Source organism: Austrofundulus limnaeus, unplaced genomic scaffold (genome assembly GCF_001266775.1).
Source record: "Austrofundulus limnaeus strain Quisiro unplaced genomic scaffold, Austrofundulus_limnaeus-1.0 Scaffold996, whole genome shotgun sequence".
Lineage (NCBI taxonomy): Eukaryota > Metazoa > Chordata > Actinopteri > Cyprinodontiformes > Rivulidae > Austrofundulus > Austrofundulus limnaeus.
The window spans coordinates 13,870-26,883 of record NW_013953398.1 but is presented as its reverse complement, the minus strand read 5'-3'; the positions used below and the strand labels follow the sequence as shown (position 1 = coordinate 26,883).

Below are 13,014 nucleotides of genomic sequence, written 5' to 3'. Positions count from 1 at the left end.
ATAATATTAACAGCAATTGCAATTTAACAAACAATGATAATAAAAACATAAATTGCATAATTAATTTAAAATTACTCTGAGCTGCACCTAAAAGCACAAGACCTTTCACTTTTCAAGAATTTCAAATTAAAATGGAAACCTAACTTTTCCCTATCAATTTTAATTATTTCACCAACTACAAAAGCCATTATCGAGTTATTTTATTTTGAAATCTAATATAAAAATATGATCTTGATGAGTGTATCTAACTAAAATGATCAACCATTAATGCTGTTTTCTTTCTAATACTTTAACGTATTGCTCAGAAAAAGTAGAATTGTCAGGTTTTTGATGCATCACAACAAAAATAAAAATTTTAGGTCAGATCTTATCTTTTATGCAGTATAAGATAAACATTCTTCTCTCTTGTATTTGAATATTTCTGTTGCAAATGAAGAAAATATGTAAGTCTCAGAAACAAACACACCTTGCCACAGTTTAAATGTTTGTTTCTGCTGTTTGATCTTAAAAGGTTAACTTGGTGTAAAGAGATAAAATATGTACCAACCCGCATGTCTTATTGACTTACTGGGAAGAAACGAGAGCTGTAGATTGCATCAGTTTGACAACATTGAAATAATTTAATATGATAAAATAAAACAGTCTTATTCCAGAACTGTAGCATTTAATTTGTTGCACTTTCATTATCTGGTCACATAATGAATCGTTTGCTGGTGTTGTACCTGATGCACACACGGCTGTAGGTGAACAGTGCTCCTGCATGCTCCGTCACACTCAACATATGAAGTCTGTACAGTTATTATCCCCCTGAAGTTTGATTAATCCGAGCTGAAACACTTGAAGTTTATCTGATTGTTGTGTTCACCAGGCATCGTCTCATAATACAGACAAAAAATAAATCTAGCTTTATACAAATATACATATCTAATATCTCAAAAGGATTTCTAAACAGAAGCACGGTTTCTCATTATGCAGTCCTGATAAATAATAATGTCATTTTTTTAAGGTTAATAGTTTTTATAGGCTCCTGCTGTCCAGGTGGTGTTTCTCTGGGGTTTATTGGTCTCTGCTGTCAGATGAAAACTAAATAGTTTATAAATTGTTTTCAGCTGATTGAAGTTGTGGCTTCATCTTTGTTCACTGCAGTGTTATTGAAAAAAATAAATCAATAACATCAGAGTTTCAGAAAAAAAAGGAGCATGGTTGAAACCTTTTCATTTGACAGCTCTGTTGCACCAGGGTTGATGTCGGGTTCTTGTTTCTTGTTGGTTCAAACCTTTTTCCTTGGTTTGCATTCGACACTCTGTCCTTATACACCTATTTTCTTGCCTACTTTCCTTGCTTGCTCTGCCCTCTTTCCTTCCTAGCTTTGCTCTTCTGTCTTCTTTTCACATTTCTCCACTATAGTACTCAGGAGTCAGCAGCCCCCAGTCAAAAAAACAAAAACCTAATAAATACTTAAAAAAAATTAGACCTTTTTTTAAGACTGAGGTCTGCCGGCTTGTTGTAAGTTTTTTTTTTATCGGCCTTTAAGTTGTCTGACTGTGTGGTCCTGTGCTCGTAACAGGAAGCTGGCCAAAAAACGAAAAGACGCCATCGGAACAACCCGACAGGAAATGACTCATATGGTGAACGCGATGGACCGCAGCTACGCTGACCAGAGCACTCTGCACGGAGAAGACCCCATGGCTGTGACATTCATGGACTCTCACAACTACAACAACAGATGTATGTTCACAAAATCAAATACAACTCAAAATATATATCATTTTTTTCTTTTTCAGTTTTTTTATATATTTATATGCTCTAAAGGTAGCAATTTAGGACAAGAAAAGCAGCTGTTGTCTTTCACTTTCTGTTTAAATTGTATTGTGTAAAAGATAATAACGTATTACTTGTATTAAGATGATTTAAAGATCTGTTAGTAGTAACTGAAAGATTTTCACAGCCTTTTCTGAGTGACCAAACAAAAGTGGAAACATATATTTACATATAGATTCCACATGGGAAAGCAGAGGAATTGTTTTGCCCTCGTGAATGTTTAAAAATCTTAACTTTAGAATTATTTCCACATTGTTTTCTTCTCCAGTGCCCAACGATCCTCTGGTTCCCACTGCGGTGTTAGGTGAGACGTGTGGTGTTACTGATGATCTCCCATTTACCACCCTTTAGTCACCTGTCATCCTGCTGACCCCCGTGCTTGTTGTCTTCCCTCTACGTTGTTAAGTAGATTAGAAAAACAAATTAAAAAAACGTCCCTAACAGGTGTTGTTGGACTTAGTTTTAATATTTATTACATTTTATATTGTTTGTGATGTACTTGAACATTTAATATTAATATTTATGTAGCAGACAAAGAGCATAAAGTACTAAATAACTAGTATTGTAGTCAAGACTACCGAATACAAGACCAAGTCAAACTAAAACTAATAGGGGCTGGACCACATTGAGACCAAGACTGAGGGAGGCTGAGCCCGGGTCAGGACCAAGACCAAAAAATAAAAATACAATAAAACATACAGTACACACTGTACACAGGTAACTAACTTAATATGTATAGCTAATGTTGACTAAATCTCAATGTGAGGGCCGGGTAAACATTTTTGGTACATGAGCAAATTGCTAGCATTAGCTAACTTTGCTAACATCATTTACAACTTACTTTTCTTTGTGCTTCCTTTCTGAGTGACAATAAAAGTTTGACGCAGTCTCTACCGTCTCCGAAAGCGAAGCACTGGATGTTTTACAAATTTATGTAGCCGAATTGAATTACTGAAGATTTTTGCAGACAACCACTGCTCATTTTTTTTTAGCTTAAAGTTTATTCATTTAAAAACAACATAAATTCAACATAAAACAAAAACACAAATCATAAATTAAATTAAACGAAAGGTAGCAGAAGAAGAAAGAATCTTATAATCTCTGCCCATTTTTCACAAACAAATTCAAAGAAAATTTTCTTCAATTTACAATAAACATGAATAATAATTTCCTATTAAAAAGAAAAAAAACAAATTTTACATACAATAAATACAATATCAAAATAAAAAGCAAGGCAGCAGAAAGAAGAAAAAAATCCTACAATATCTGTACCTTTTAATAAAAGATAAAATAAACAAATTTATCGTTAAGTAATAAAAATAATAACCCTCCTCGAACAAATTATATGAGTACATATTATTCTTTTTCATATTTCTTCAATAAATCAATTTTAATCTCTTAAACAGAAACATTGATCTGGCATTTTTAACAGCACTTTCCAGATTATTCAGTAATCTTATTCCCTGAATTGACGTACATCGTTCCTTCAAACTGGTTCGAAATTTCAGCTTCACAAACATCTCAATCCCCTTAAGATTATAACAGCTCTCACTTTTAACAAAACGTGACTGGATATTTACAGGTAATATGTTTTTATGAGCCTTATTACATGACTTGCAAAATATTATAATCTACCAACTCATGAAATTTCAATGACCAACTGACAAAACGATATATTTGTTGGGTGACTATAAAGTTTTCTGGTTATAATTCTTACAGCTCTTTTCTGAAAAAGAAAAGGAGTGCTACACCACTGTAAATTATTACTAATTATTACTAAACTTTCAGTTTCAAGTGGAATAGACTCTTAAATGCCAAAGTGGAATATATTAAGAAACATTCAACATTAAATCTGTGACAACTTGGTGCCTGTGCCCCTGCGTTGGTCCAGAATCTGAAAGTTTTCTGCTCTGAAGATTAAGAAGTCCGCTCAAGTAGCTTTAATCTGTGTTAACCCCCAGGCTCGTTTTGTTGCAGATTCCCCTGGCTAAGACTCTACATAATAAAAATCGATGTAGCTTTCGCAAACACGGGTGTTGCTTCGTACCGCCACATGTTTCGTTAAGTGTGTCGACGACACCGATGTGGAGTTTTATCGCAACCTTAGGGGCTCCACAACCACCGAATGGTGTAAATGAACCATTCCGTGGCCTCTAATGTGGAGTGAAGGCTGCAGTTTCAATCTGTCCTGGCCAATCACGTCACAGAGGAGTAAAAAGTAGCAGGAAGTAGTACATCAAGACGCGCTGTCAGGTCAAGTTTACTGTTAATCGGCTTGACGTGGGCTTAACAACCCTTAAACAATCCGTAATGAGCTAACATGTCCTCAGAGCAGGGAAATCATGTGTTGGATGAAATCACAAGTGTCAGTTAATAAACAGTGGAGATGAAATCACTCGCTACTCCGTAAAACCACACTATTGTTTTCCTCTTTAACTCTGCAATGACCAGGGAAACATATAACATATCATAAATAAATGATAGATATTAAAACCCAAAACATTTTATTAAAATAATATGAATATTAGATTATTGCTTGTTTCTTAGTTGCAGTATTTATGGACAATCATAATGTTGATATATTTAGAAATAATTTGTTAAACCTTGTTTTGCTTTTTAGTTTAAATAATAAAACATTTGGTTTATGCTGTATAGTTCCAATAGATGGCGCTACAGGTAAACGCTTCTCTCCTGTTCTTTAGTGTTTTACGTCGCTCTGACCCAGATTAATGTTGCTTTTTTAATCCTTTTTTTGGTCATGCATCATTTTCAGTCTCATTCATCGTGTTTAAACCTCTGAAGTCACAAAAGACCAGTTTTGTTTGTTCACATATTAAGAAATTGATAAAGAAGTTGTATCTGAAATCTGTCTGAACCTTGTCGCTCTTTTCTTTTAACGCTGCACTAACATGTAGTTCCAATCACAGGTGAGTAAGAACACCAGCTGTCCAGTGTTTCACTTGTTTGTTTGAAGAAAGAGAAATATCTGGCAACAATTTTCTTTTTATTTGATACTTTTGGGTACTTTAGCTGTACTTCCTGCCGGTGCTGCGCAGACATCTTTATATTCTGTTTGGATCATATGTTTCAAACTGATCAGTTTTATCTGTAATATTTTCTGAACTATTATGTCACAATATTAAGGTCTTCATTCTTCTCTGGTTCTGGGTCATACTCTGGTTCTGGGTCAGACTCTGGCTCCAACATGTAAGGCTGGATGGACAAGTCTTCCCTTGTTCACATCTTTTAATTAATTTGTAAATAAAAACATTTCAGCACTGCTATATAATCGTAAACCCCTCTATCAAACAGTAAGCTGGAAGGGGGCGGGGTGTGAAGCGCCTCGTTTAGATTTAAAGAGGCAGCCTCAAAATGAGTTGAAGCGTGCCGAAAGAGGGGCTTGTGGAGTTACAATAAGGAGGAATTCATTGCATTGCAGTTCCACTTTATAAAGACCCCCAACTGAAGGGTTTAAAAGCACGATACGTCTCCTTTAAACTTCACACTTTCTTCAGAATGGAGAAACTAAAAGAGCAACAAATTTGAACAGAAAGTTGCTGATTTCCGTCAATGTTTTTCTCTTCTTAAAGACGAGAACCACAGCGGCTCAGCAGCAGAGAACAGCAGACTCCTGGATGTTCCTCGTTATCACTGCGAGGGGACGGAGTCCCCCTACCAGACGGGACAGCTGCACCCTGCCATCCGTGTGGCCGACCTGCTGCAGCACATCAACCTGATGAAAACATCGGACAGCTACGGCTTCAAGGAGGAATATGAAGTAATAATGTTACTGTACAGCACAGCATCTTTGCTGCACGTTATTAATAAGTGTTGCAATAGAGATGTAGATTTTATTGACCTAATTAAAACCTTACTATGTTTATTTTCGATTTATTATTAAATTACTATTCTATGATTAATGTTCTTGCTTCACATTTAAATAAAATGACCTCTTAAACTGTCCCAATGATTACACAATCCAAATATTAAATACATTTTGATGTTTTAGTGTTCAATCATAAACATCAAAACTAATAATCCACCGTAGTGCTTTGTTGTGTTCCTGTAAGCTAGTTAATCATGTTTTAAAAGATCTGGGGTTTGTAATCTGTCTCTGTGTGGGATTATTCTGTTGCTGATGATACAGAGCTTCTTTGAGGGCCAGTCAGCATCCTGGGATGTGGCAAAGAAAGAGCAGAATCGTACGAAGAACCGCTATGGGAACATTATAGCGTGTAAGTATGGAAGTCTACTTCAGACATAAACAGTTGGTTGTGCGACTATGTAATCTTTGTTTTCTGATTAAGACCCATTAAATCTAAAACTACCTTTTATTCCTCTAATTCTGATTCCGTTGTCTTTCTTTAGATGATCATTCACGGGTTATACTGCAGCCCATAGAAGACGACCCCTCCTCCGACTACATCAACGCCAACTACATCGATGTAAGTGGAAACACATCGAATGGTACTATTGGCTCCCAACGAAACCAACGAAACCACACTCCCTCGCTCGTATGTCAGGCCTATATACCTTTATTGAGTCAAACCCATCAAACCATCCTGTCCATCCAGAACACATCAAACCTTCCATGTGTGTCTTCCATCAGTGTGCTGGTGGTTTCCAGCTCTCTCCATCAGTCCATTCAGCTTGTTTTATTTTAATATTCATTTAAATAGTATTCTGTGCATCACACAGAGTAAATGAGTGGTTTTAGACAATTTTTTTTGATGTTTTCCGAAATATTAGATAAACTTAATTTGATATTAAAAACTACACCATTTGCTGCTGGCTTGCACATGTAGCTTTTGGCAACCTTGTATTCTTGAAAACATCTTCATGCTGTTAAACACTCTCATATTTGTGAGCCATCACATCGAAACGAGGATTAAGTCCAAAAGTGGTATAAGGAGAAATAGGCAGATATAGTATTTTGACTAAAATGTTAACAAAAATTGCATTTTGTCAAAATATAATGAATAAAAGCCTTATCAATGTATCATTTGAATGAACTGCCTGAAATATAATCATAAAACAAAATTTTGAAGCACTTTTTTGAGCAGTTACAACAAAAACAAAATGATTTTGAGGAAAAACGCCCTAAAATTTTGAGATTTTCCCTGCGAGCTAGCAAAGTTTTGTTTATTTTCAGCTGGAAAATCTCAATATTCAAATATTTTGAGGTTTCCTCTTTATAAGGACATAAAAATTCCTCATTAAAATGACATAAATTAGGATTCAGACCAAATATTTATGTATTATTGTAACCAACAAGACAAATTAAGTCATATATATGGATCTAATTATGATATCAGAATAATCCAGGTATCAAAATGTAGCTTTTAAAGCCAAGAATCTGAAAATGTAACTAGGTCATTTTGACCAAATTTGACTGTATTATTGTAACCAATAAGACAAATTAAGTCATATATATGGATCTAATTATGATATCAGAATGATCCAGGTATCAAAATGTAGCTTTTAAAGCCAAGAATCTGAAAATGTAACTAGGTCATTTTGACCAAATTTGACTTAATTCTCATTTCGATATGATGGGTCACATATTTCAGCCAATCAGCAAGCAATTTGCTATGGTTGATCCTAATCCATCCAATTAAGGGAATGAAGTCCAATTTTGGGGGGCGTGGCCTAATTAGACATCACAACGTTGACATACAGTTGGCTCTAAGGGTGTATTCAGACCAGGAAAGTCCTTTGGTACAATTGTTTGGTCCGGACCAAAAATGGACTTTATTTTATTTTTCGTTTGGTGCGGTTTGCATTCACATTGTGCTTTTTTGCAAATGAACTATAAACTTGTAAACAAAGCCACGGGTGTGACGATCATTGCTCCCATTGGANTCAAAATGTAGCTTTTAAAGCCAATAATCTGAAAATGTAATCAGGTCATTTTGACCAAATTTGACTTAATCCTCATTTCGATATGATGGGTCATGTTTACAATTTATTTCCACGCTTCTCGTTCTGTAGCACGGTTCATTCATTCATTCATTCATCTTCTTCCACTTCTGTGTCCTCACCTCAAACGTCTGCACGTCAGTCTCTCACCTCATGTTTGTGATGTTTATCTGCTTACTGCACGTGTTTGTGTGTTAACATGCACGCTCCAGCTCAAATAGACTGAAGAGATGGGACACTTGTAACTCCGAAACCAAACAGGAGTTTAACGATGCAGAAAGTCACAACTCCCACCTGGAAGTGTCCTTTCTGATCAGTCTAACTGTAACTTTTAGATCACTTTTATTTCTGCATGTTTTAGTTTGTCTTCCATTACATCAATGCAGCTTTTCTTTTCTTTTTTTTTCCTTTTTTTTTTTGTTCTGATTGACACTCACTGACAGTGTTGTGCTTTCTTTCTTTTTTCTTTCTTTCTTCCACTTGTTCTTTCTGCCTGTGGCTTGGGCTGTAGATATGGCTGTACAGGGATGTAAGTATCACTGTGGATTTATTTATTTTTTTTTTACATCATGCCCCTCAACCTTTGCACCAGCCCACCTACATGATCATGCAAACTGCCCTCATGTGCATCGAGTGATGGATGCACGTTTTTGAGTTGTTGGGGCCTCGGCTGCATGAAAGACTCCACCTGCCTTTTTTATCTTATTGTGTGCTGTAAACCTGTTGATGCATAGCTCCTATTTTTATCATACTGTATTAGTAGTTGTCTTATCTGTAGACAAGGCTTTAAAATCACATGATGACATCAAGCTCTAATGTTATATTACCAGGAAATGATCAGCTTTTTAAACTTTAAAGATAGAAATGTTAGCAGTACAAGCAAACTAAATCCAACAAACACATTCTGTTAATTTAAGATCTGTACGTTGAACCTGGACATGTTTGGTATCAATATAAAGCTAAGAATCTTGGCTAAAAGCTCATGGAAACTATATTTACACCAAACACAGTTCCAACGACAAGCAGTTGAATCAGAAAGTAAACAAACTGTACAAAATGGGATTGTTGCAAAACTGTAAAGGAAAGATTTTTGCCATTTGTTTTTAAAGTAAGTCAAAGCAGATACCAAAATATGTTGTAAAGTGTGTTGAAAGTTTTTTTTTTTTTGAGTGAATATGATCCAACTGAAGTGAAATATAATTTCTCATTATTTTATATAATATATATGGTGAGAAATAAATGTTTGGAAATTTTTTCAAAAGAGCAAACATTCAATAACAAGTCTTCTAAGGCAGGTAAGAAAAAAATAACTTTTGGATGTAAAAACTTCAGATTTGTTAACATTTATCAATGGAACCATCATGGTTTTTCCTGTGCAGAATGACAAAACACTAAATTATTTCTTTACTAAAACTTCTCTAACTTTGCTCCAGTTAATTTTAGCAGCATGAATCTTTGCACAGGTGATGTCCACAAGTGGGTTTATGGTTTCCAAAATTTTTAGCCTGATTCATTATGGTTTTAAATAGGTTATATAGAGTAATGTCTAATGAAAAAATGATTCAGACGGGAGCAAAAAAATGTTTAAAAAAATAATGTTCCATCCTCTATCTCTAAAACCACAGCAGCTGTTTTAATACTTACACTTCTGATGAAATCCCCCAAGTGTTGCTTTATTTTGATACCAAGTTTATTTAAGTAGAGTTTGTAAACGCTGAGATACACTCAGTTACATTTCAGCATGGGATTTTGAGCAAATACATAAAAAAAACCCTTGGAGTTTAAGAGGTTAAACAAAAATGTTAAGAATTGTACATTTACAGCCATGTAAATAAATGACTTGGTGGAAAGAAAAACATTTTTTTCACTGCATACTGACGCTTGTGTTGTGTTTTTAGGGTTACCAGAGACCAAGCCACTACATCGCTACCCAGGGTAAGAGACTGCAGGAATGTGTCAAACATGTTCAAACGTGCTTCTTAGACGTCGTTATTCCATGTTCTGATAAAAACCCTGCTGATCAGGTCCTGTTCATGAGACGGTGTATGATTTCTGGAGGATGGTGTGGCAGGAGCAGTCCGCCTGCATTGTCATGGTAACTAATCTGGTGGAGGTTGGAAGGGTAAGTTGCTCTTTTTCTTCTCTTGTTTTTTGGTCCAGTTCAGCTGCTCTCCGAGGAGTAGCTTTTTTTTTTGTTTAAGCTGTTGTGTTTAAAGATGCAGCTTGGTTCATGTTGTTCTGAATGCTCTGTGATGTCGTCCTGTTTGTTTGTGTCCAGGTGAAGTGTTATAAGTACTGGCCAGATGATGCCGAGGTGTACGGAGACTTCAAGGTGACCTTTGTGGAGGTCGAACCTCTTGCTGAGTATGTGGTCCGTACCTTTACACTGGAGAGAGTAAGTTCTTTTCAACACACAAACCCTTCTTCTCTTATGGATTTAATATTGGTGACAGAGGAAATGTTGGAAAATGATGTTTTAAGAACATTTTTGCTTATTGAAGCTAAAAATAAACCCATTTAATACCTATTTTATGGGGTTTTATTTTATTAATGAAAACACTACTTATCATATATTTAAATGACAATTCTGTTGTCACATTTTAAATCATATTCTGCAAATTTTTACTTTAAAATGGGGTTCCTGCAGATCCTTAAAAAGTCTTAAAAGGCCCTTGAATTCATCAATCCAAAAATAAGGCCTTAATTAGCCTTAAAAGGTCTTAAATCAATCTTCAGAAGTCTTAAAAATGTGAACATATTGTAAAAAGGATGACTGTAATTTGTATCAAATATTAAAATAATTGATAAAATATATTTATTTTTGAAATATTCCCATTCAGATGTTTCCTTTTGACATCACTTCCTGTTATTTCACCTGCAAATATCTCAACTGTCCATCAGAGCGATGTGAAATTAGTTTTCTAATATGTTAATGTTGTCTTTCCAAAAATACATCCATATTTCTTACAAAAAWTTGATGTCACAGRCACTTTAAGGTTTTATCTACAGCAAGCTGGGGTTGAGAACCCACTCTGGGTCATAAAGCTACAAATGTTGGGTCGTTAGAGGATTTCCAGAAATTACATTAAGTTTAAAACTGACTGATAAGAATGGTTTTTTTGCCATATTTGACAAAATAGCAGTTAGATATGGATAAAAACAATTGGTCTATTAGCAATATTTGGATAATTCAACCAAAAATACTTTCATGAGTTTCTGCCACAGTTTTAATTTGTTTTGTCATTTGTGTTTATTGTGAAGTTGGTCTGAAATTTGATTTCACCTGGCATTAAAAAGTCTTAAATTTAACTTAAACTGTAGGAACCCTGTAAAAAAGCTTCATACATACAGAATTTGTGTATCCTGTAAATATCTGTAGCTAAATGATCAAGAAATTAGTTTGCAGCTAAAGTTTTTTTGTTTTATTCCTTTTTTTTGCTACACTGAACTCTGTACCAAACAAAGACATTAAATAGTTTTATTTCTTTCATGTGACGTCTTTTATGTAGATTTATGAACAAAATATGTTGTTTGTTTACACTTAGCGCGGCTTCAACGAAGTGCGGGAGGTGAAGCAGTTCCACTTCACCGGCTGGCCTGATCACGGAGTTCCATATCACGCCACCGGACTCCTGTCCTTCATCCGCAGAGTCAAGATGTCCAATCCACCCTCCGCTGGACCGATCGTTGTCCACTGCAGGTAGAAACACAGAAACCTTATATAATGATTCACATAGGTGTCTTAATGATCATAAATAACAACCATGTCTAAACCTTGAATAAATCCATCGTCTGCATCTCTGCAGTGCTGGGGCGGGACGCACGGGCTGCTTCATCGTCATCGACATCATGCTGGATATGGCCGAGCGAGAAGGAGTGGTCGACATCTACAACTGTGTGAAAGCTCTCCGCTCCAGGAGGATCAACATGGTACAGACTGAGGTGACTGCATTACCCATCCTCCATCTGCATCCTCTCAGATTAGACAGCGTAAACATGAGTGGGAGCGAGTCATCAGCACGGTACAGATGGCTGAGATGTTCAGTTTGTAGTTACTAATGGAGACGTCACCTCATTACATTTTCACTCTGTTTTATCTTTGGCTTTACAGTTCTTTTGTTTTAATAAAAAATATTTATTCCTGTTGAGGGAAATTCTGCTTGAAAAGTCCAAAAATCTTTTTTTTTTTGTTCACACTGACTAAGAAGTAAAGTAAAGCAAGCCAAGTCATCATTCCATCTCATCCATGCCACCATCTGCCACCGTCAGCGTCTGCACACTCGCTTTCATTTCAGCTGTTTGTCTGATGTTTCTGTGTTTCTTAACGTCTGCAGCATCTTTGTCAGAGAGCAAGTGTGCACAGATCTCATCATATGTGTGGGTTGAATTCTGCACAGGAGCAGTATATATTCATCCACGATGCCATCCTGGAGGCTTGTCTGTGTGGAGAAACAGCCATCCCCGTGTGCGAGTTCAAAGCAGCCTATTATGAGCTGATTCGCATCGACTCCCAGACCAACTCGTCTCACCTGAAGGACGAGTTCCAGGTAAATGTGCTCCCGCCTCCCTTTGTTGGGACAACGTTGGCCACATGTATATGTACGTATGTACAGTACAGACCAAAAGTTTGGACACACCTTCTCATTCAAAGAGTTTTCTTTATTTTCATGACTATGAAGCTCATCAAGAGAATGCCAAGAGTGTGTGAAGCAGTAATCAAAGCAAACGTGGCTACTGTGAAGAATCAAGAATATAAAACGTATTTTCATTTGTTTCACACTTTTTTGTTAAATATATAATATCACATGTGTTAATTCATAGTTTCGATGCCTTCAGTGTGAATCTACAATTTTTATAGTCATGGAAATAAAGAAAACTTTTGGTCTGTTCTGTATATTTTATTATTATAATATTCTACTCCAGGGGTGGGCAGTCCTGGTCCTGGAGGGCCGCAGCCCTACAGGTTTTATGTTTTTCCCTGCTCCAACACACCTGATCCAGACATTGAATTACCTCGTCAAAGTTCTGCAGTATGGAGGACCGACACTGACATAACTAGAAAAAAAAGCAGAAATATATAAATGGACCAATAAATAAATTCAATTAAAAATATGCCAATTAAATTAAAAAAGGAGAGTTTTATCTCATGTTTTATAATTTAATTGACCTTCATATTTATTTTTCCAACTTAGTTCCAACTAATAATATATTTTTGCACATAATTTACATTCTAATTTTAATGTTTTTACTGTTTTTCAATATATAATTATATAT

The 13,014-nt window shown here is 35.7% G+C and overlaps 1 protein-coding gene across 14 annotated transcripts in view; it reads left to right on the top strand.

The window, feature by feature from the left end:
* Positions 1-13,014, top strand: part of ptprk (protein tyrosine phosphatase receptor type K) — an 86,939-nt gene that overhangs the window by 67,513 nt on the left and 6,412 nt on the right. For 3 of the 14 annotated variants that reach the window (XM_014030077.1, XM_014030076.1, XM_014030073.1), the window contains 13 exons: positions 1,568-1,728; positions 2,090-2,125; positions 4,737-4,748; positions 5,412-5,599; positions 5,969-6,056; positions 6,190-6,335; positions 8,252-8,269; positions 9,639-9,675; positions 9,765-9,862; positions 10,019-10,135; positions 11,286-11,440; positions 11,547-11,682; positions 12,138-12,287. In XM_014030077.1, coding sequence (XP_013885531.1) covers positions 1,568-1,728; positions 2,090-2,125; positions 4,737-4,748; positions 5,412-5,599; positions 5,969-6,056; positions 6,190-6,335; positions 8,252-8,269; positions 9,639-9,675; positions 9,765-9,862; positions 10,019-10,135; positions 11,286-11,440; positions 11,547-11,682; positions 12,138-12,287 — 1,342 coding nt within the window. The remainder of the gene's footprint in view (positions 1-1,567; positions 1,729-2,089; positions 2,126-4,736; positions 4,749-5,411; positions 5,600-5,968; positions 6,057-6,189; positions 6,336-8,251; positions 8,270-9,638; positions 9,676-9,764; positions 9,863-10,018; positions 10,136-11,285; positions 11,441-11,546; positions 11,683-12,137; positions 12,288-13,014) is intronic. The other 11 variants (XM_014030079.1, XM_014030083.1, XM_014030080.1 and 8 more) reach the window with 8 other exon arrangements.